Consider the following 21,070-nt stretch of genomic DNA (forward strand, 5'->3'; position numbering starts at 1 on the left):
GCACCGCTGCTTGCTATCCGAGGTCTGAGACACCTTGTTCGATGAGTGAGTGATGCATACTGCTTACGTAATACCGGCGGCTTTCCGAGGGGGGGAGCTGTCTGGCCCGAGCTCTACTCCACACTGTTGCTCGTGTGCCACCACCACAACAAACAGATAGCTCGTCCGCATTATCACTCGTCTACTCCTTGTCGCGGACCCTCTCAGCGACACATCCATCAGCATGGCTAGTCAAGGCGGCAGTGACGCTTCGCCGCCGCTGTCCTACTGCCACCAATGCTCTTTTGAAGGGCGTCCTTTGCTTCAGCCTGGACCAACGTGTCCCCGGTGTGGATCGGACTTTATGGAGGAGGTGAGTGACGGCAGACATTACAAGGACGTACATTCCACATTCCACAAAAGTACTCACTGGTCAGGCATCTTTTCTTCCCACAGATCACTCCTTCAAGTGACCTCGGCCTTGGAAACAACACTCCACCCATTGGCCCCGATGCTCAGCCGCCGCCCCCAAGAGGGGGAGGCGGAGCATCTCTGGACATCGGCGGCGTCCTATGGAATCTCATGAGCACCTTCACCGGAGCTGCAAGTGCAGGGAACCAGTCGCAGAGCGATGCCAACGCCTCTTCAAGGTCTCAGCCACACAATTCGCAGTCCGGAGCAGACTCTCCGAGAGAGGAAGGAGGGCCTCGAGTCAGGTCTGGGGGCGGTCGATTGGGGCCATTCGGATTTCAGTACGCTTACATGAACAGCAACGGACTAGGGGGAGGAAGCAGCAGCAGCAGTGCCAACAGTACAGGCCGCGGTAGCAGCAACAGCAATCCATACCACGGCGCATACGCCCGACCCGACGACGGAATGGGAGGAGCAGGTGGAGGTGCAGATGGTCGGCCATTCGACTACGGCTCGCATACTACCCAGAATGAGAACGACCCTTTCGGTTGGGCTGAGCGAGGGGGGGAGGCTCATGAACAGCCTTTACCTCCACAATTCGCAGTCCTGCGCAATGCCCTGGTAGATATCTTCGGTACAGCAGATGGAGAGAACGAAGGCTCCAACGGGGCGGCGCCTGCTGGGGATATCATCAATGGTCTCTTCTCTTCATTCTTTGGCGCTGCAGGCGGAGGCAGGATGGGGGACTACGTACTGGGCCAGCAAGGCTTAGACGACATCATCACCCAGATGATGGAGCAGACTCAAGGGTCTACAGCTCCGCCGCCTGCTAGCGAAGAAGCCATCGGCAAGCTGAAGCGGCTTAAGATCGGTGACTCTACGGCCTCCAAGCTTGCGAGAAACCGAGAATGTCCGACCTGCTTCGATGAGATTATCCCCAGTACGGCTCCCACCTCTCCGACACATTCTCGTCGACCTTCGGAAGCGGCCGGGTTCACAGGCGATGCACATGACGATCCGCCCGAGTACCTGCCCGGGGAGGAGCCCGCGAGCGATACCCTGGTGCTGCTTCCCTGCAAGCACGCAGGCCACGAGGAGTGCATAGTCCCATGGCTTCAGCGCAACGGCACATGTCCCATCTGCCGAGAAGCTCTGGAGCCCAGCGCAACGGCATCAGGCAGCTCAGGGCAAGCGCAGCAGCAGCAAGAAGCTGCTGGGCCCAGCGCAGGAATGGCAACAAGCTCACAGGCATCGGGGCGGGCGCAGTCCTCTCACAATCCATATACCACTGCGCAGTCTTTCGGAGAGCTGGAGGATACGGATGAGGAGTGGGAGGACGAAGAAGATTCGCCGGAAGAGCGCAGGAGGAAGACACGCGAGGCGGCAGAGAGGCGGACACGTGGTAGTGGTAGTGAAGCCCGGTTTGGGACACAGGAGGAGTCCAGCAGGATGCCCGGCGGATTCGAAGCAGGCATCCTACGGAGTCCGGATCAGGATCCGTATGATCTCGACTAGTATGTTCTCAAAGGCATTCTTACAGCTACTGCACCATACCCACGCTCACCCTAGTTTGCACTTGTCAATACGAATCACCACTTTGGTTTGGATGTTCAGAATGACTGTTATTTCTATGGATATTGATATCGTAAGAGGAGGTATTTCAAGCCTCGGAGCTTGGCGTCTGCCGTCCTCCTTCCTCGCTAGCGCTGGCTGTACCAGTGTTATGCGAGGTAGTAGAGGGAGTAGCGCATCGACTGTCCGACGACGTAGACCTCTGAGCCAGAAGTGCCTGTCCTCCTCCTCCAGCACTTCCGCCCAAGATGAGCTTCTTTGGCTTCTCCATCCCAGCCGTCGCCTCGACGGGCGCTCCTCCGGCTCCGCCAGCACCGAACATAGCGAGAAGCGTAGCCTTGTCCCTCTTCGATCTGATCCTCTCCGCCTCGACGTGCCCTCCCGTCTTTCTGAGACCGTCGCCAGCAACATTGTGCACAAAGCCAGAAAGCTCCTGCGTGAAGTCGTCGGTACGAGAGGCGATCTCGCGCTGGCGGGAGCGTTCGGCAGCCTGTAATGCTCGCAGGCGCTTCTCGTGATCGACGCTCTGCCCGCGCACTTCGAGCATGACCGTACTGAGTCCCTCGTGCCCTTCCTCAGGTGCAGGCGGAATGTACTTCCCACCAGCAGGTCGACCAGCGCTTCGGAGCTTAACGACTTGCTGAATGTTCTCGTACACCTCTTGCAGAGCAAGATGATCGTCCCGCAGATCACCGATAAGACCTTCTTGATGGTTCAGGAATTCCTGCTCGTCGACAATGTTCTGCAGCTCGGCTTCCCACGTCTTCTTCCAGCTAGGCTTGACCGTCTGCACATACTTCTCCAGATCTTCCAGACCCCTTGTGGCTTGAGCAATGTTGTCTTTGATCTTCTTGAGCGTGGCTGGCTTCGGCTTCACGCCTCGTTGAATCACATCGAGCTTCAAATCGTCTACAGTGTCTTGCAGATCTTCGATCAGCGTCAACACCTCTTGGGAGCTGCCGTCGAGTCGACTCTTCCCCGCGACGATGAAGTTGCGCTCTGCCGGCACCTCAGTCGCGGCAATGGCTCTCACTCGACTTGTCTGCTCCTTCATGTTCTTCAAGAGTCCACCAACATCTCCGGTAAATGCAGCCTGTAGCTGGCGCAGAACAGCCATCTCTCTTCGAAGGTTCTGTATCTCGTCATAGTGAGCTTTGAGATTTTCGGCAACGTGAGCATCTGTAGCAGCAGTCACGATTGGAATCGCATCGCCTTCGCTCGTAGGAGCTATCGATGGGGGTCGCAGGGATGCCACTCGGTGTCCAGCAGCTGCAAATTGCGAATCAGAGAACCTGCTAGGGGACCCAGGCGCCGGTGGAGCCAAGTGCATAGACGCAGCGTTCGGCGGGGCTGTGGAAGCCCGTCTGGCCAGATCACGGTCTCTGTCAGATAAGGCGGTCTTGATCTCACGAATCTCTCGACTGAGAGCACCTAGAGACAAGTCCAGGTGTTGCTTGACCTGGTCTAGAGCTGGAGTAGATCAATAAATAGAAGACAGTCAGTCGCTGAGGCTATCATTCGAAGGCCAGTATCGGTTACTGAATACTCACGTTCGATGTTCAAAGTCAGCAGGCAACCTTCTGTCACATCGTGCAGATTTTCTAGCTCATAAGTGACTCCACTGAACGGATCCTTGATGTAGATGGCAGGGAAGTCGTCCTTGCCCGGCGAATATGCGAAGCGATCGATGAAGAGCATCTTCAGCGTGGCAATGCTGACGCCTCCTTCTGTATCGAGTGTCGCCTTCCTGGTCTGCCTTCCCAGCTGGAGGAATACCTGCAGCGACCCCTGCTCATCTTGTGCTGCTGCGCCGCGACCTGATTCTTCGCTGGCCATCGTAGGTAGAGCGCTCGGCCCAAGACGCTGAGCAATTGAGGAGCCTTTTGAGCTCGTTCGAGATTCCGGTGCCAGCAGACCTTTCTCATCAAGCAATGGCAGAGATGGGATCGGCGGCACTGGAGGTATAGGGGGCAGCTCGCTGTGAGATGTTCTGCTAGAAGATGGCAGTGATTGGGCTGCTGGGTCACCGGAGGAGCCAGATCCCGCTGACGTTCTCCGTGTTACCGGTGAACGCTGGACTGCTGTACTCCCGCCCTTGCCGCGCCCGACTGCTTCAGGGGTAGTTGGTTCGTCAGGCTGCAGATCACCTTGTGCCAGCTCCTCCTCCTCCTCCTCGGCGGCAGACGCTCCTGCCTTGTCGAGTATTGTTGCCAGATTGGATTCGGACATGCTGCCCTTCCCTCTCTGCTTCTGGCTATTTTTCCTCTCCATCCTCCGCTGCTCAAGACTTGGGCTATTGCCGCTGCCAGCGCCCATGCTGAGCATGCTCATGCCCAAACTTCCCGAGCCAAAGCTCTGACCGAAGCCCTGTCCAAGTCCCATCTTGTTAAAGGTGTAGGCGCTGAAGCGTTTGCTCGCTCTCCTCTCTAAAGCGTCCCTGCTCTTGAGAGCCCGCAGACTCGGATCAGCCTCCGTGATGTCAACCGCATTGCCGCCATTTGGTCCGACGCTGTGGTTCTGCCCTTTCGATACGCGAGTGGACGCTGACCCGGGACGGATAGCTGAGGCGGGAGCTGATCGCGGGCTAGCAGGCCGTCCTGTAAGTGAGGAAGATGGTGTGATGGTAGTCTGTCCTCTACTTGAAGGCTGATCCGAAAGAGAGTGGCGTATCACGTTTGCCGGCACGACGGAAGACTCCATCAGATTGCCGTTGCTGGATGGCATTGGTGTGTCATCGTCATCGACCTGAGTACCTTGAACATCTTGCGAGCTGGGTGGAGACATCGTCCCGCTCCCGCTGCTTCGGACAGCCTCACTCTTTGCCTTCTGCAGTGAAGCGTGTCTCGAACCTCTGCTTTCCTCGGGTAAGCGGGCCATGCCGCCCTGTCCCTCGCTCGTTCCCTGCCTCTCATGTCTCAACGTGCGACTGCTCCTCGGTCCAGATGGCCTACCGGCATCTGCTGAACTTTGACTCGCTTCTGGCAGATAGGAGACTCGCTGTTGCGACTCCGCAACCAGTATTCGCTTGTACTCCGCTTGCTTGACCTTCAAGCCTTGCAGAAGTCTGACGATGATCTCTCGCACCCTCGGCAGATGTTGATCAAGGACAGCTGGTGAAGCGTCCTCGGACAAGCAGCGTTCCAGGCAGCCGCGAAGGTCATCGGGTACGGAGGCCAGGACACTGGAGGGGCACATTGAAGTCAGAACAGATATCTCCATCGGTTACTAGTCTGCTTGTATGACTCACCTCATGTCGATTCCGTAGCTATGGAATGCTACTCTAGCCGAGTGGAAGTCGTTTCCAAGCCTAACATACACATCGGATACGTCTGTCTCTGATCTCTGGCCGATTGACCATTGGGTCAAGGCCTCGAGCAGAAGCTTCGTTGCTACCAAGAGCCTTGTCACCGAAGACTCCATGTGATTCGACGAGTAAGGGCTCCGGGACGGGGGTCCAGTGGGCTGAGGACCAGTCATCGCCCCTCTGTGTCTCTCGGCGTTCGCTGCTGCCTCCCTCTCCCTCTCGCGCTGCTTTTGAATTGCTCTCATCTCTTCTGGCAGCAGAGCTGGTGCAGCTGGCCCCGCTCCTCCATATCCGACAGCTGACTTCTTGGTAGATGCAGGACTGACCGATGCCCCTGCCATAGGCGGTCTTCCTCCCTTTCGCGAAGAGATGGATCCCGAGGCAGACGAGCCCATGCTCTCCTGTCGATAAAGAGGGCCATTGCTGCTTGACCCTGCTGCCGACATACCGGATGGCGGTGGGAATTGCGTGGTAGATGAAGAGGCGCCATTGGGCAAGGAGTCTTGGCTGGAGGATGGCTGTCTCGAATTGCGATCTCGCTCGCCGCGCTCGTTGCGACGGCCCAGCACTCCCGAGAGCATCGCTACGACGCTCGGCGGAGAAACTGGATCGCTGTCAGGCGCCTGTGACTGCCCAGCCTATAGACTGATGGCTTGCCCGCCAGTCAGTACGATGACGGGAAGGAGGAGGGCTGCTTTGGGGACGGTGATGGTGATGGTGTTGGTTGTGCGGTTTCACCTCGCGCCTTGTGTGGCTGCCTTGCCTCGTCTGCCAGGAGCGGGGCGTGGCGTGGGCGGAGTCGGAAATTGTCGACCCAAATTTCATGCTCACGCCAGGTTGAGGCCGCTTCCTTCCTTCTCGCCTGGACACAACGTCCTCACGAAGATCATCTGCGATACCGCCTCATCCACATCGTGTCCTGACACAATGGGCGGCAGAAAGGTGAGACGTCTCTGATGAATGCCGATGCCCCAAGATACTCCTCTGATCCTTCCTCTCTCGCTATGCCCTCTCAGATCACCGCAAAGTCAATCAAGCGTAGAGGCGCTCCCACTCACCCCCGGTCCCGGAGGGCAAAGCAGCTGGACCGGGTCGCATTGCGGGACGTCAAGCTGGCGCAGCGGAGAGTTGTAAGGGATCGTTCAGTGTCTTCAAGAGGTGAGTAGCTTCGCTCGATGCGCCGCGAGGAAAAGTGACATGCTCACCCATTCTGCCTCACATCCTGTCTTACCTGCCAGTACAACGCATCATCAATCTCACCCTACTGCTGCCGGACGACTGGGAATGTCTGCCCGACCTACCAGCTTTGCATGCTTTCATGAATGAGTCATATCTCGCTCGCCACGACGATGAGCTGAAGCAGTTGCAAGAGGCCAGGCGAGCTGGGCGCCCCCCATCAAAGCATGAGGTGGAGCTAAAGGACCTGATTGAGGCGGAGAGGAGGGATTACAACGAGAACATGGAGATTCCAGATCTATTAAACGCTACAAACGTCGCTCTTCTGAGAGAATGGAGCGGAGATTCGCAGTCGCTGGGCCTCTTCAGGCTGGTCAGAATCAGTGGGACCAACCGGTGAGTCGTGGATCAGCTAGGAGAGAATCAGCTTGGGGGGGGGAATGCTCACTCTTGCGCTCCGCCTAATACAGCTCCCAATACGTGCGAACCCAGGATGGAAGGCACAAAGACTTCGAAGCCGAGGACAAGGCGGAAGCAGCTGCCAAGAGCGAGGGCGCCATGGAGGTTGCCTAGCTCAGGGCTCCTCAGAAGAGTCTCACCCATACCAATTAACATGTTGTATCATAGATTACTGTCACAATGCCAAAGTACCAAACATGAACCCGACAATTGGAATGAAGCACAGCAGTCATAGCACCCTAGAATCGCACTAGCACCAACAAGGCCTTGCACCTTGACCCCGCCTTCCTGCCCCACAGCATCACCCTCACTTGTCCTTCTTGGTCTCAGGCGCGTCCACAGCGGCCTTGCCCTTGATCTGCTGCCTCAGCGCCTCAGCTGCTTCAACCCGCTGCTTCTGAGCCTCCTTCTTCTCCTCCGCCTCTATGTAGCTTGCTACTGCCTGCAGCAGAACCACGCCAGCCAGAAGAACCATGTTGATGGTGTTGGTAGCGCCAATAATCATCAAGGCCGAGAATCGCTCATCGTTGGTGAGGGGTTCTGTGTAGAGTCCAGGCGGTGTCCCTCCTTGGTTCTTGATGAATTGGTCTCGCTCAGTCCTAATGGACGAATTGTTGAGGAGGTTGACGTTGGCAGGGTCCGCAAGTAGACGCAAGTTAGGAACGATGACGGCTGCATACATGCAAATGGCCCCAACCAGGAGGGCTGAAGTGATGAGAAGGTGAAGATTGATAGTACGGCAGATCAGCGCTTACGTTCGTAGCTTTGTCGCCCGCGTGACCTGCTACTTACCCAGACTGGAGCCATCAAAGTACTTGGCCAGCTCGCTCCAAGCGTGAAGCTTAGCAGAGCAGCCAAGGACACCCAGGAGCATCATACCGTGCAGCAGAGCCGAGACGGCTCTAGGTCCCTGGAAGACCGATAGGTAGAACTTCTCGGCAATCAGGCCCTTCTCATCTGTGAATTCTCCATAGATGAGCGGGAAGTCGTAGACGGAAGCAACGAACAGCACGCCGTAGAGGAAAGCGACCGAGGTCAGGACAGCACCAGTCCGGAAACCCATGACGAATGAAGATATGCAGCGGTGAGGGAGCGCCAAGTATCCACGGTCTGCGAGATGCGATCCCTCTGATGATAGATGAAGGGGTGATGGGTATGCCGGAAGAAGGAGAGGTTGCATCGGTATCTCTGCCTTCTTCCGACGTCAGGCGGCGGGGCTGGGCCAAGGCCAGATTAGACTCAATGCAGCGCGCGGTGGAGCTTTGGATCTCCGCCAGCCTCCTCTGAGGGAGCAGCCAGGCCACTTCTTCGTACAACACCACAGACCAACACTTGGGCTACATCCCTTTCCTGCTCCTATCACATCACGACATACAATGTCATCGACATCGAAGACGCCTGAGACTTCGACTTCGACCGAAAAGAAGACGGATGGTAGCGTCGACTCGGTCACAGAGCGGCTGACAGCCATGATGGGCAAGTCGGAAGCAGCGCCAGAGGCCAGGGCTGAAGCAGCCAAAGCGCCGACAGACTCGTCGTCAGGAGCAGCGGCAACAGCATCATCCTCATCAGTAGCAGCAACGTCAGCAACAGTAGAGAAGGACAACTCTGCGGCGGTATCGCAGACTACAGAAGCTGGAGCGGAAAACGAAGAGGATGATGACGGCAGACTGCTCAAGTCGAAGTACAATGTCACAGTCACACTAGCAGATCAGCAAGCAGACCCAGACTCGCCCTTATACTCCGTCAAGTCTTTTGATCAGCTTGGCCTGACGGAAGAGCTACTGAAGGGAATCTACTCGATGAAGTACCAGAAGCCAAGCAAGATTCAAGAACGAGCTTTGCCCCTGCTTCTTCAAAACCCGCCTCGGAACATGATCGGACAGTCACAATCAGGCACTGGAAAGACGGCCGCATTCGTCTTGACGATGCTCAGCCGAGTCGACTTTAACGTTAATGCCACTCAAGCTATCGCGCTGGCTCCATCTCGTGAGCTGGCCAGGCAAATTATGGACGTGGTGCAAGAGATGGGCAAATATACCAAGGTCAAGACTGCCTACGCCATTCCGGATGCCGTTCCGAGCGGAACGAAGATAGATGCTCACATCGTAGTTGGTACACCGGGAAAGACGTTTGACCTGATCAAGAGGAAGCAGATTGACACAAAGAATGTCAAGGTCTTTGTGCTAGATGAGGCGGATAATATGTTAGACCAGCAAGGACTGGGCGAGCAGAGTATTCGTGTCAAGAAGTGAGTATATCGCACTGGGAGGAGGTATCTGTGGAGACGATCTGCTGCTGATAATGTTTCTTGGTGGGGTCCTTGCCTCCAGTACCGTTCCGAAGACTTGCCAGCTCGTGCTCTTCTCGGCCACCTTCCCAGACGTCGTGCGAGACTTCGCTACTCGCATGGCTCCTCAGGCTAACGAGATCCGCCTGAAGCAGGAAGAGCTGAACGTTGATCTTATCAAGCAATTCTACATGGACTGTAAGAATGAGGAGCACAAGTATGAAGTCCTGGTAGAGCTGTATAATCTGCTCACCATTGGACAGAGTATCATCTTCTGCGCTGTGAGTAAGCTGGTCTGCTACCAATCTTATTGTCGCCACTGACCCCGCCTTCCTTTCTCCCACCAAAGCGACGAGAAACTGCGGACAAGATTGCTCAGAAGATGACCGCCGAGGGGCACAAGGTTGATTCCCTGCATGGCAAGCTCGATACCGCCGAGAGAGATCGCACCATCGATGCCTTCAGGGATGGCAAATCGAAAGTCCTCATTGCAACGAATGTCATTGCCAGGGGTATCGATATCATGCAGGTCACGCTTGTAGTCAATTACGATATGCCAGTAACGCAATCAGGCAAGCCTGATGCTGAGACGTACCTGCACAGAATTGGTGAGTTGCTCTAGAGAGCACTCAGAGTACGCGCCCCTCACTTCTTGTCACTGACGCTGCTCGTATTGCCTCCGATACTTTCAGGACGGACGGGTCGTTTCGGTCGCAAGGGTGTGTCGATCAACTTTGTGCACGATCGCGCTTCGTGGCAATTGATGAACGGCATCGAGCAGGCGCTGTCATGCGAGATTCTCAGGGTGCAGACGGAGGACATCGAGGAAATGGAGGCGACCATCAAGAAGGCTCTGAAGGGGTGATGGGATTCGATACCTTAAGATTGGCTTGTTTGCAGATGGATAGTCTGCTACTGGTGTTACCTATTGTCGCAAGCACCTCATGAAAAGTCCCGCGGTGAATTTATCAGCCAACCATCCAGGCCCTTGGGGGTGCGTCGTACGCCTGGCGTGTCGGAAGCGAGGTATAGCGCCTGGCTCGGAGTCGGTGGTTCTGTCTGTCGGTGGGTGTGTCTGAGCTTGAGTCGTGCCTCGCTTCCACGCCCCGCCAATTCCCGCGGGCGTCGGCGTCTGCGCTGTCCTGCCGTCTACTGTCCGGTGGTGCTGGGCTGGGATGCAGGGATGCAGGACTGACGCACATCATCTCCCCGCCCTGCCCGCACACTCAGCTGATCTCTGCACCTGCCGCCCAGCCAGCCAGCCACGTCCTCGCTTCTCTTCCTCGACCCTTTTTTCCTCGCCTCCCCGCCCTCTGCTACTTGCTCTCTGCTCGCCGCCCTTCCCAGGCCTTCTATCTCCTACCCACTCTTGCATCAGAGGGGAAACCCCCAAAGTCTTAGCATACCACACCATTCATCTCATCCCTGGTCCTCGCTCATACGCACTCCTTTCATCCTCCTTTACGACACCTTCTCTCGTCTCCTATCTTCTCACTTCCGCTCGCGTCCTTCGGCGCTTCAAATCTATTCTCACACGACGTCTCACCAGCTGTGACACCAGCCTCATTGCAACGAGTGCGAGGTGTAAAGGGAAGCGCTGGTGCCACATCCCTGACCACTTCACAAAGCTGGCAGTCCATCGGCTCTACCAGACGCACGCAATCACCCCAGGCGAGACTCGGCGAGACAGGAATTGATCACTTTGCGGGGTAAGTAGAGCTCCGGCGGCTTCTATGTGCGTCTTCCGCGGCCACAACGGAGGTCAAGTGCTCAGGGCGACCGCCGATCTTTGGGAACAGTGACGTTCCTGGAGCCGAGGGAGCAACGTCAGTGTAATTGCCTCGACGGCGCTGCGCCGCAAGACGTCGCAGCAAAGACTCAGGCACACATTGATTGATACGCATTGCGGGGAGAAAGCGAAGCCGATGTCGCCAGGACAGGCACCTTTGCCATATCTCTTCGCCTAGACCCATACTGATGATCCATCTTCGTTCCCATCATCCTCAGCCTACAACGACACTCATGAATGCAACCCCTTCGCCGGGGACATCCCAGCGCCCGCTACACTCGTCTCACCACTATCAGCTACCGCCCCCGCTGAAGTCTCCTGGCCATGGCAATGGGCGAATGCCCTTAGACGGGTGGAACTCGCACCAGATGGAGCCCAACTCGAGGAGAGACCATATGTCCCGGCAACAGGAGTGGGAACACCAGCAGGCGGTCCACCAGCATCATCAGCAACATCAGCAGCAGCAGCATCTACATCCCGATCATCCCCATCACGGCCGTCACCCCTGGGGCCCGGCACCCCAGCATCAGCAGCACTACCCATCCCATGCGGGTCCGGAGTACTATGATGGCTATCCTTACCAGGCGCCGCCAGGCATGTCTCCTGAGGACAGGGCGACCTCGGCGGTACCTCGCAAGCAGCATCGTAAGACGCAGTCTCGAGACTTCTTACCCCCTCCGTTGCCTCCAACGATGGGAAACGGACCAAGCGGCGGAGGACAAGGAGGCGACCGGGCGCAATCAGAACGACATTCCCCCGTGATGCACTTTGACCCGGGCGTCAATCGCGCTCGCTCTTTGGCACCAAATGGCCATCATTCTCCCCTGCCCTCACAACAGCCGCTACCTCTGGATCACAAGCCACACCATCGCCATCAGAACGGGCAGTACATGAATGGCGCCCATGATCAGGAAAGCGGGCACAAGAGGAAGCGATCTGAGAGCTACGCTCCTCGCGCTGGAGTCAATGGCTCGACGTGGGGAGAATATCCTGCCAATGGACCGCCTAATGGTACAGATCCTCGACATGATCCTCGGGCATGGTCGCAACCATACGATGGGGACATGGAACACAGGAGGAGACCTGAAGGACCTTTCGAGGGAGGACCCGGAGATATGGGGCCACCCGCCATCAAAAAGTCTACCAATCAGCAACAGAAGCAGCACCGTACGGATGGCCAGCAGCAACACAGGCAGAGAAAGTCTGTCGAAGAGATCAAGCCTGTCGTGACGTCTCATCGACCACCGCACAGCCCTGTGAGGCAAAACGGGCCGCCATTTTTGACTTCACCTGACAATCATGCCCATGGATACTCGCATGGGCCCCCACCATCGGCTCGGGAACAAGAGGAACCTCGCTACCTTGCTGAGCCTCAGCCGCCCATGATGCAGCAGCAGCCCCAGCAGCCTCAGGTGCAGCGACAACGACATCAACCCGCCAAGAGCGAGGAGAAGGCAGCAAAGCGGCAAGGGGCGGAATCTTCCAAGTCGAGGCACAAGCAAGATGTCTCACAGTCTGCGAGAGAGCTTGCCCAAAGAGAACAGCTGCAGGCAGAGAGGCGGCGGTACGAAGCCGAAGCTGCGAGAACCATCCCGACTGGAGCTCCCGACTCAGCAGCAGCATCTGGCTACCCTGCTTTACAAGCAGCAGCAGCATACACAGCCCCAGCTGTTGAACACCCGCGTCATCGAGATTCACAGTCCGAGCACGGTCCTGCTCTGGCCGCTGCTTCGTTTGAACCTGAGCTTGTTGCACCCGCAATAATTGCTCCTCAGAAGGGATCATCCCAACAGTCACAATACCAATTGCAGCAACACGTCGCGCCGCTACCTGCTGTGCCTCAACATCGCATCATCAGCGATTCGGTGTGGGCCTGGTTTGACGAGTTCAGTTCCCTCTCTTCTGCTTCCAAGACAGACAGCCCGCGTCCCGCTCCATTCTTGGGATCGTGGCTGTATGAGCCTTGGAAGCAGCCCCTGCTCCCTGGTGGAGTTCTGGCAGGCAACGTCGCCGCACTCTTGGAAGTGCGCATCAGCGGGAAGACGCTAGGGCTGTACCGAGAGAGGAGCGATCCGGCAGCTCCCTCTGGCTGGACATTAGGCTGGAGGGCTAGGCAAGCCGGCGTGAGAGTAGACATCCAAGATGGTGTCCCTCTGAGTGAAGAGAGCATCAAAAAGCAAAAGGAACAGAACGGAGGCAGCCCTTCGTTCTGGAAGCAAGGTGGACTCGAGGAGCGTAAACTGTGGGGCAGCGAGGTGTACACAGATGATTCGGATGTGCTGGCTATGTGCGTCCACAGTGGATGGATCGAGGGTCCCGCTAAGGTACAGCTCGGTCTAGCTTTGAGCAACGAAAGGTCATCGGCAACAGAAGACAACCTCCTCTACTCGCCGCCAGACCTGCGAGTGACGCTCAGAGTGGCGCCACGCTTAGTTGGCTACAGAGAGAGCTGTGGAGGAGGCTTCTGGAGTAGAAACTGGCTGGGAATGCATGACGGCGTCAGTCTTCTGGTGGAAAGAGTACACCTCGAGAAGGTGAGTGTAGACACGAGAGCAGAACGTCGAAGCACGTACGGAGCTGACCCTTCTTTGATCTGCACATCTGATTCTCGCTGCAGGCCGGCTTTGCATTGCCTTCGTCCCTGCCTGGAGCACGAGGTGCGAAGAATGGCGCTGCCTACCTCGCCTCTTTACAAACCAAGCTGCAATGTCTGTCTCTGTTGGATCGGGCTGCAGAGCTCAAGAAGTCGGCAGCCCAGCAGGCGCGCCCAGAAGTCTCGGTGCTTGACAGCAGATCGAAGTCAGTGTTCCCACTATCTGAGGTCAGCAGGGGAAGCAAGGGTTCGTCAGAGGCAGAGGATCAGTCAGTGGACGATTCCGTGCCTAAGCAGAAGCAGTTTTGGTGGAAGGTGGGCGATGTAGTGGCTCAACAATTGTCCGCTGCTGCTGCTGCACGCTTCCCTGCCCCGAGCGGAGGGTCGGGGGCGTCGAAGGTAGCAGCGATATGAGATTGCTGGAAAAGGAATCGCTGTGAAGAGACGAAGATCCGGCCGCAGGAAGGGAAAGAAGACAGATCACCACTCGCCAAACAGGCACGCACTTGCCTCTACTTCACAAATTTCTCTCTCTCGCAACGTCACCGTTCCTTCTCGCGCCTGTGCACAATCTCGCCTCATTGTAGAGTACTTTTTACTCCTTGTATGCATATCAATCCAAAGCACCACTCGGACATGCGGCGGCAGCGGCGGCAAAAGGCGGCGATTGGTCGTTGTCTTTGGCGTTTGAGTCTAGACTCCGCCCTTGTCCCGATTTGGGTCGAGATCGAGGGTGGAGGCGGCGGAAATGCATCGATGGAGTGGAAGCAGTGCGGCTGCCCCTCTCTTTCCGAAAAAGAAGCTCGCTCCATTTTGCCTGCCTCTTCCAGGTCACCTTGTCTGAAGCATAGCATCTTCATCGCTCCATCTATTCGTCCCCTGCAAAGCGAAGATATTGTTTGTTCGACTGGACGCTGGCATATCCGACGCATCTCATCCCTTCCGACAAGTCTCTGACAGAGCAAGGCATAGAAAGATGGACGACGCAATCCGCTTCCTCAAGGCGCACAAGAGCCAGATCATCAAATACGGCAAAAAGGCCCTTGCCTTTTGGAAGAAGCGGCAGTCGCAGAATTCTACCTCGGGAGGATATGCGGGAGCTGCAAGTGGAGGAGCAGCAGGAGGATACAATAATGCATCTGGAGGTCAGTACGGAAATGCTGCTGGAGGAGGGTATGGAGGACAGGGCCAAGGGCAAGGTGGCTACCCAACTCAGCAGCAGGGAGGAGGAGGAGGATACAACAATTACAGTGGGCAACAGGGAGGTGCTTATGGCGGAGCGCAAGGCGGATATGCTGGTGCAGCTGGAGGGTACGGAGGTCAACAATCTCAGGGCGACTACGGTTACAACCAGCCTCCACCACAAGGACAGTACAGTCATCCTGGCCAGTCTTACGGTGGGCAAAGTGGACTAAAACCCACTCATCCCAACTACAACGATAATGCTGTAAGTAGCTGAGGATTAAAACAGACCTGAATGATTCTGACTCGCATCCAATGCTCACCGCTCTTGACGCTTCCCTTTCAGGTGAACTCCAAGAACCAGAGGTACATGCAACTACGATCGGATGCACGTCGCGAGGGAGATTTGATGGCCAAGTGCTTTGACCAATCTCACTCTGCATACTCGAGTGGTGATGGAGGTAGGGCGAAGCAGCTCAGTAACGAGGGTCATCAGCACAAGGCGAGGATGGAGCAGCTGAACAAGGAGGCCTCTGACTGGATCTATGCGGTACGTCTCTTTGGTTTGGTATCAGGTGCGAAAGTTTCCATTAGAGTTTTCTGACTTCTTCTTCTTCTCTTCTCCCTTTATACCTTTGACAGGCCAACAATGAGGACTCCGGTGCCGACGAGGTTGATCTGCACGGCATGTACACAGCCGAAGCCATCACCCGCACAGAGCAGGAGATTGCCCAGCGTCAAGCACGAGGCGACTCTTCTGTCCGCATCATCGTGGGCAAGGGTGTGCACTCCAAGGACCACGTTGCAAAGATCAAGCCTGCAATTGAGGACCTAATGCGCAAGTACAATCTGCAGGCTCATCTGGACCCTCATAACGCTGGAGTGCTGGTGGTGGATCTGACGGGCAAGGGAGGTGGACATTTCAGTAGGGATGTGGGAGGTATGACAAGGGGATTGGCCCAAGAGGCAAGCGGGGATGAGAACCAAGTGAGTATCGAAGGGAAGAAGACACAGGGGGCGTGTTCATGACGCTGACTGCATCTCTTTTTTATCTTATCAGTGTATCGTCATGTGAGGAACGACGTGATTCGAAGAGGCGAGTCAGACCAGTTGCGATTATGTCTTGGTCTCGACATGCCTTGTTGGATTTCCCTTGCTGTGCAACCTTTTTCTTGTTATACCAAAGGCATATCCCATCTGATCGTGTGCCCAATTCTTCCGTTCCGACTACCTCTGTTGCCCCGCTCTCCCCGCCGGCGCCTCCCCCCCCCCGCATGCTGTTGCGTGAAAGGGCCTGCACCGGTCCGGCTGCGCCAAGGCACTCCCTCCCTCGGCGCCCCGCCTCCCGGCCGCCAGCCGCGTCTTACTTGAGGCCAGGGGCGGCTGGCGACTTGAATGTTTGTGATTTGCTTCATCTTCTAACCGAACCTTCAGCTCTTTTCTTCCTTTATCCCGATACCGATCCCCCTTTTGACCCTCCTTCACCACTGACTCGTACCAAACGTCAATACGCAGCAATGAACACCTTGTCGCGCCGCATCCCCTCGCTGCTCCGCACAGCCGGCCCTTCGTCCGTATCCTCCTCTTCCGGCTCAGCAGCATCGAGTCTGCGGAGTGGCGCTCTCGCAGCATCGCAGCGTCTGACCGCCGGTCGAGGATATGCTACCGAAGCGGAGGAGAGTGCAGGAGCAGTGAGCTTCAAGTTGAGCGAGGAGCAGGAGGCTCTGCAGGGTGAGTTGCGGACCGGGTGGAGGTGGTAGCGAAGGGACACCGGATGATATACCGGCTGCATGGTCTTGATGTGGGAGATGCTTTGTAATTGCCGAGTATACTGACATTGCCTCTCGTCCTCGTCGCACGTAATCCTTTCTAGACCTCGCTCGCAAGTTTACGGCAGACGAGATCACTCCCATCGCCGCACACCATGATAAGACGATGGAGTACCCCTGGGAGGTCATCAAGAAGGCCCACTCCGTCGGTCTTCTCAACACCCACATCCCAGAGGAATTTGGTGGTCCTGGTCTGGGTCTGATGGAGTGTTCCCTCATATCTGAAGAGCTGGCCTTTGGCTGCTCCGGTATTCAGACGGCAATCGAGGCCAATGGACTGGCTGAAGCCCCCATCCTGGTTGCAGGCAACAAGGAGCAGAAGACCAAGTACCTGGGCAGGATGACCGAGGAGCCTCTCGTCGCCTCGTACTGTGTCACTGAGCCTGGAGCCGGTTCAGACGTAGCTGGAATTTCCACTCGTGCAGAAAAGAAGGGTGACAAGTGGGTCCTCAATGGTAGCAAGATGTGGATCACAAACGGTGGTCATGCCAACTGGTACTTTGTCCTGGCCAAGACCGACCCTTCGGCCAAGGCTACCAAGTCCATGACCGGGTTCATCGTCGATGGAGACTCGCCAGGTATCGTCAAGGGCAAGAAGGAGATCAACATGGGTCAGCGTTGTTCCGACACTCGTATGATCACATTCGAGGACGTTGAAGTACCCGAAGAGAATGTCCTTGGCAAGCCTGGAGATGGGTTCAAGACAGCCATGGGCGCTTTCGATATCACCCGACCCCTCGTGGCTGCTGGTGCCACGGGTGTAGCGCAGCGCGCCCTCGTCGAGGCAGTCAAGTACGCCCAAGAGCGAAAGACGATGGGCCGACCCATCATTCAGCATCAAGCCATTGCATTCATGCTTGCCGACATGGCCATGGACGTGGAAGCCGCTCGAGGAATGGTCTGGAAGAGTTGTTGGCAAAAGGATCACGGACTACGAAACTCCTACTATGCCTCCATTGCCAAGTGTCTCGCCTCGCGTGCTGCCGTAGCCAATGCCGATCGAGCCGTGCAGGTGTATGGTGGAATGGGATTCAATTCCGAGTCGCCAGTCGAGAAGCTGTACCGTGATGCTAAGATCTTTGAGCTCTACGAGGGAACTTCGCAGATTCAGAGGTTGATCATCTCGAGGATGATCGAGGAGCAGTACAAGCTGTAAAAGGCGGCGTCTTCTATCACTTTATTACATATGTAGCTTGTAGCCCCTTTCTCTTTTTCTAGACGATTGATCCAGAGGCATAATGATATCATCTGCTCATATTCAACTCTCGGGGATCTCTCTTCGATCTATAACTGCATAAGACTACGAGGGAGAACAAGGACTCGTGCATTCCGTCTATCCCCACAGGGCAACTGTCACCACACTATTACACTCAAACCACTCTCACTTGAGAGCTTCCATCTCCTTCTTGATCTCCTCTAGCCTCTTCTTCCATCCCTCCTCCTCCGCCAGCTTCTTCTTCAACTCCCGCTTCTCCTCTTGCAATCCCTTTGGTCCATCATCCTCTCCCCCCTCTCCTCCTCCCTTGCCAGAAAGGACTTCGAGTTCCCAAGAAGGATGAGCTTCATCTTCGCCCGTCTCGCCGGTGAGGCGGAGAAGGACGTCGTGGTATTTGAGAAGGGTGAGACGCGTGGAGATGGTTAGGAGGGAGATGCCGGTGGCCTTGGCCGTGGCGTACACTGGAGGAGGAAGTCAAGGAGCGGCAAAGGGTCAGTGAATGCTTGTAACATCGTTTGAGCATCGAAGCTACTCACTGCCGCCTTCGACGTCTGTGGAGACTGCCGAGGTACATTCGTCCAGTACAGCGAGCTTTGGCTTGTGGAAGAGCAGTCTAGCAAAGTTGACTGTGGAGAGCAGGCAATAGGACGGAGGCGATCAGTATCGACCGAGTGTGACATCACAGCTTGAGGAGGAATACTCACTCCTCTGCTTCTCGCCTCCGCTCAAAACGTCCTTCCACTCCTTTCTCGTCTCCCATCCACCCTCTCGATCAGGCAAGTACGCCAGATTCACCTCCTTTAGAATCTTCATCAGTTCAGAATCCGAACCCCCGCCGGCCTTCCATTCAGGAAAAGTCGTGGGGTATAGAACCTGCTCTCGTAGTGATCCAGCGGAGAGGTACGGCCGTTGAGGGAGGAAGAAGATATCTCTCTTCGATGGCCTCTTCAATTCCCCGGACCAGACGGGCCAGAGACCTGCAATGACTCGGGCTACGGCGGATTTGCCGACTCCGTTGGCACCAGTGAGGAGAATGTGGGTACCTGGGTTCATCACGAGGGAGAGGTCCTTCACTAGGCGCTCTCCACCTCGTGCCGAGCCAGGGGCGGGGGCAACGATGGGGACATTGTCGAAACTGATGGACTCGTCTCCCATGATCATCTTGCCGGAGATCTGGAGATAGATTATGGGAGAAGGAAAAGATCAGCTGGCATTCCCGTGCTTGGTCGCCAATGTGAGTACTCACATTGCTCATGTCATACCATGGCTCGTCAGCGGCAATGTCCACAGGCCGTTCTGCGCTCTCGAACTCATTCTTGTTGAGCAGATGCAGGGTACTGACGAGGGTGTAGACTCGATTTGTGTACCCAGAAAGCTCTGCCAGCTCCTTGTAGCTGTACATCAACCTCGATCCTGCGTCTGCCAGAGACAGCAGAAGGCGACGGTTCGAGATGTAGCTTTCGGTCTTCTGGGCGACTCCTGCGTGGTTCTCCTCTTCACTGGAAGTATGCGCCTTCTCGGCGACTGGGCGGGACGAGGATTGACCGGGCTTCAGGCCGAAGAGGAACGGCGAGGCGATGATCACGTATCCAGCGGCTGCGAGGAGCGAAGAAGTCGGCGGTGAAACGTCAGAAATGTCAATAGCTTCTACGTATCGCCAAAAAACTCACCAGACCAGGCATACTTGAGCACGAAATCCTCGCACATGTTGAAGGCAATTCGCACCTTGAGAATCGAGCTCACGTGCTTCACTAGTCTCAAGAAGGCCCTATTGAGGATGGAAAGCTCCGTCTTTGCTCCACCATAGAAGCTGATCTCCTCGGCATTGATGATCAATCTTGAGTGAGCCGCCCTGAAGTCACCTTCTAGCTTGGCTTCCAAAGCTGCCAGCTTACCGAAGGCCGGAGTGGCCTTTCTCAAGATCCAGCCCGTGATAATGTAGTTGCCAAAGAGCGCAAATTGACCTTTCCATCCGAGATTCGATGCTAGCTGGTAGTTGAAGACGATCATGTCCAGCACTGGCTTCGAGATGTTAGAGTAAAGCGCAGCCAGAGCTGAGCAGAACTGTGCTACGTCGGAAGTGATGAACTGATCAACTCCGTTGATACGACTGTCCAGGTTCATGACCTTGTAGAAGTTGCGTCCGTCATTCAGGTACAGGTCATGGATGTACCGCATCATCCTGGTTCTAAAGGAGATTGCGAGCTTAGTCTGCAGATAGCGGATCATAGAGTTGGTATAGGTTGAAGGAATGGCGAGAAGGAACCACAGACCGAGACCTCTCAGGAAGCCCTGTCCATTGGCTGAGACGAGATCTCTGACGAGGCGACCATCGAGACGAGCGACCAGAACACTGTGCGAAGGAAGAGGGCGCAAAGGATCAGTGATCGTGCTTCCTCCAGCTTTGCTCATGCTTCAGCTCACCTCAGGTAGGTCCTCAAGATCAGGAACGATGTATGGAGAGCGAAGATGAACACTTCTTTTGCATTATTACGAGGGATCATAATACGGAATAGCGCTCTGGCAGGATATAGCAGACAGCGTCAGTAAATCGGCCAGCCGATCTTCTTCATTGTGAAGAAAGGGACTCACTTGAGCTGCCTCAGGAACTCTGCATTCACTCCCACCTTCTTTGCGCTAGCAGCCGCCGCTCCTCCTTCGGCCCTCACCGCCTGATTCTCTTGCCTCCTTGCCTCCTGCTGATCTGCCTCTGACATCTCCTTCTCCGCCTTCTTCTTGCTAGCCTTTGTAGCACCTGCAACCGGCGGCAACTTCTTAAAGTCGGCAAAGTGTGTGTTGAAAGTGGAGCTCTTGGTCGGTCTGACCTTGACCTTGGATATCCTTCCTCTATGCGGCACCAGTAAATCGTACGAGTCGTCCCGGGCGGGATCGCTGCTGGGGAGGTAGACCTGCTCCAAAGCGTGGTCCATAGCGGAATCATCCAGGCTACCACCTTCGCGAGATTTGGGGGCTGCCTTGGCTACAGCAGTTGGTACCAGCGCCGTCAGCCTCTTTCGAGCGAAGATGAGGAGGAGCAAGAGAGAGAGGACAGTAGGTTTGGCTGCTGGATGGCTGGAGAGCCAGGTGGGTAGGCCACCTGCCACCGGCTTCGAGTGCACAGCCGGCATCGTCTTTGGACGACTCGGGGCAACAATGGAGCGAAAGGAAGCAAGTCGACAAAGAGGAGGGATGAGAGGATCAGTTGATGTCGACTATGGCAGAGCGCGATGTTTGGTGGTGCGCCGTATAGTCGAGGTGGACAAAAGTGGT

At 56.0% G+C, this 21,070-nt stretch overlaps 9 protein-coding genes across 9 annotated transcripts; 6 read left to right on the forward strand and 3 right to left on the reverse strand.

Annotated features, from left to right (window-relative positions):
• Window positions 1-129: 129 nt before the first annotated feature.
• BCV69DRAFT_280537 (hypothetical protein) lies at window positions 130-2,002 on the forward strand. Its single transcript, XM_025491645.1, has 2 exons — window positions 130-352; window positions 436-2,002. The coding sequence occupies exons 1-2, from the start codon at window positions 224-226 to the stop codon at window positions 1,903-1,905; spliced, it is 1,599 nt and encodes a 532-aa protein (XP_025350088.1). The 5' UTR covers window positions 130-223; the 3' UTR covers window positions 1,906-2,002.
• A 48-nt stretch (window positions 2,003-2,050) lies between these two features.
• BCV69DRAFT_275795 (AIP3-domain-containing protein) lies at window positions 2,051-5,439 on the reverse strand (the record flags this gene model as incomplete). The annotated part of the gene is made up of 3 exons (XM_025491092.1): window positions 2,051-3,432; window positions 3,513-5,143; window positions 5,210-5,439. 3 exons carry the CDS (start codon window positions 5,437-5,439, stop codon window positions 2,051-2,053), a joined length of 3,243 nt encoding a protein of 1,080 aa, XP_025350089.1.
• A 688-nt stretch (window positions 5,440-6,127) lies between these two features.
• On the forward strand, window positions 6,128-7,109 carry BCV69DRAFT_280539 (hypothetical protein). The gene is made up of 4 exons (XM_025491646.1): window positions 6,128-6,208; window positions 6,283-6,424; window positions 6,505-6,838; window positions 6,913-7,109. Exons 1-4 carry the CDS (start codon window positions 6,194-6,196, stop codon window positions 7,013-7,015), a joined length of 594 nt encoding a protein of 197 aa, XP_025350090.1. The 5' UTR covers window positions 6,128-6,193; the 3' UTR covers window positions 7,016-7,109.
• Window positions 7,044-8,076, reverse strand: BCV69DRAFT_280540 (hypothetical protein). The gene is made up of 2 exons (XM_025491647.1): window positions 7,694-8,076; window positions 7,044-7,606 (listed from the first exon to the last, which is right to left on the reverse strand). Exons 1-2 carry the CDS (start codon window positions 7,962-7,964, stop codon window positions 7,209-7,211), a joined length of 669 nt encoding a protein of 222 aa, XP_025350091.1. The 5' UTR covers window positions 7,965-8,076; the 3' UTR covers window positions 7,044-7,208.
• A 297-nt stretch (window positions 8,077-8,373) lies between these two features.
• Window positions 8,374-10,056, forward strand: BCV69DRAFT_245381 (ATP-dependent RNA helicase DBP5; the record flags this gene model as incomplete). Its single annotated transcript, XM_025490151.1, has 4 exons — window positions 8,374-9,152; window positions 9,235-9,472; window positions 9,541-9,799; window positions 9,884-10,056. The coding sequence occupies 4 exons, from the start codon at window positions 8,374-8,376 to the stop codon at window positions 10,054-10,056; spliced, it is 1,449 nt and encodes a 482-aa protein (XP_025350092.1).
• Window positions 10,057-11,213: 1,157 nt separating this feature from the next.
• BCV69DRAFT_296901 (hypothetical protein) lies at window positions 11,214-13,987 on the forward strand (the record flags this gene model as incomplete). Its single annotated transcript, XM_025494058.1, has 2 exons — window positions 11,214-13,514; window positions 13,598-13,987. 2 exons carry the CDS (start codon window positions 11,214-11,216, stop codon window positions 13,985-13,987), a joined length of 2,691 nt encoding a protein of 896 aa, XP_025350093.1.
• Window positions 13,988-14,379: 392 nt separating this feature from the next.
• On the forward strand, window positions 14,380-15,954 carry BCV69DRAFT_280543 (DUF1771-domain-containing protein). Its single transcript, XM_025491648.1, has 4 exons — window positions 14,380-15,020; window positions 15,102-15,305; window positions 15,398-15,742; window positions 15,816-15,954. The coding sequence occupies exons 1-4, from the start codon at window positions 14,550-14,552 to the stop codon at window positions 15,828-15,830; spliced, it is 1,035 nt and encodes a 344-aa protein (XP_025350094.1). The 5' UTR covers window positions 14,380-14,549; the 3' UTR covers window positions 15,831-15,954.
• A 318-nt stretch (window positions 15,955-16,272) lies between these two features.
• BCV69DRAFT_266436 (acyl-CoA dehydrogenase NM domain-like protein) lies at window positions 16,273-17,740 on the forward strand (the record flags this gene model as incomplete). The annotated part of the gene is made up of 2 exons (XM_025490808.1): window positions 16,273-16,486; window positions 16,629-17,740. 2 exons carry the CDS (start codon window positions 16,273-16,275, stop codon window positions 17,738-17,740), a joined length of 1,326 nt encoding a protein of 441 aa, XP_025350095.1.
• On the reverse strand, window positions 17,484-21,066 carry BCV69DRAFT_280546 (putative peroxisomal half ABC transporter). Its single transcript, XM_025491649.1, has 7 exons — window positions 20,393-21,066; window positions 20,225-20,320; window positions 19,471-20,153; window positions 19,047-19,396; window positions 18,505-18,973; window positions 18,337-18,426; window positions 17,484-18,261 (listed from the first exon to the last, which is right to left on the reverse strand). The coding sequence occupies exons 1-7, from the start codon at window positions 20,728-20,730 to the stop codon at window positions 17,966-17,968; spliced, it is 2,322 nt and encodes a 773-aa protein (XP_025350096.1). The 5' UTR covers window positions 20,731-21,066; the 3' UTR covers window positions 17,484-17,965.
• Window positions 21,067-21,070: the final 4 nt, after the last annotated feature.

Source organism: Pseudomicrostroma glucosiphilum (assembly GCF_003144135.1).
Source record: "Pseudomicrostroma glucosiphilum strain MCA 4718 unplaced genomic scaffold BCV69scaffold_2, whole genome shotgun sequence".
Lineage (NCBI taxonomy): Eukaryota > Fungi > Basidiomycota > Exobasidiomycetes > Microstromatales > Microstromataceae > Microstroma > Microstroma glucosiphilum.

Bases quoted from the DNA above. Each gene is read 5' to 3' on its own strand.
- BCV69DRAFT_280543 (XM_025491648.1), top strand. From the start codon at position 14,550: ATGGACGACGCAATCCGCTTCCTCAAGGCGCACAAGAGCCAGATCATC. The intron at 15,021-15,101 runs GTAAGTAGCTGA...CTTCCCTTTCAG, and splicing joins CCAACTACAACGATAATGCT to GTGAACTCCAAGAACCAGAG. The intron at 15,306-15,397 runs GTACGTCTCTTT...TACCTTTGACAG, and splicing joins CCTCTGACTGGATCTATGCG to GCCAACAATGAGGACTCCGG.
- BCV69DRAFT_280539 (XM_025491646.1), top strand. The intron at 6,425-6,504 runs GTGAGTAGCTTC...CTTACCTGCCAG, and splicing joins TCGTTCAGTGTCTTCAAGAG to TACAACGCATCATCAATCTC. The intron at 6,839-6,912 runs GTGAGTCGTGGA...CGCCTAATACAG, and splicing joins AGAATCAGTGGGACCAACCG to CTCCCAATACGTGCGAACCC.
- BCV69DRAFT_280537 (XM_025491645.1), top strand. From the start codon at position 224: ATGGCTAGTCAAGGCGGCAGTGACGCTTCGCCGCCGCTGTCCTACTGC. The intron at 353-435 runs GTGAGTGACGGC...TTCTTCCCACAG, and splicing joins GATCGGACTTTATGGAGGAG to ATCACTCCTTCAAGTGACCT.
- BCV69DRAFT_280546 (XM_025491649.1), bottom strand. From the start codon at position 20,730: ATGGACCACGCTTTGGAGCAGGTCTACCTCCCCAGCAGCGATCCCGCC. The intron at 20,154-20,224 runs GTGAGCTGAAGC...TCCTTCGCACAG, and splicing joins ATCTTGAGGACCTACCTGAG to TGTTCTGGTCGCTCGTCTCG. The intron at 18,427-18,504 runs GTGAGTATTCCT...TGCTCTCCACAG, and splicing joins CGGAGGCGAGAAGCAGAGGA to TCAACTTTGCTAGACTGCTC.
- BCV69DRAFT_280540 (XM_025491647.1), bottom strand. From the start codon at position 7,964: ATGGGTTTCCGGACTGGTGCTGTCCTGACCTCGGTCGCTTTCCTCTAC. The intron at 7,607-7,693 runs GTAAGTAGCAGG...TCATCACTTCAG, and splicing joins CTTTGATGGCTCCAGTCTGG to CCCTCCTGGTTGGGGCCATT.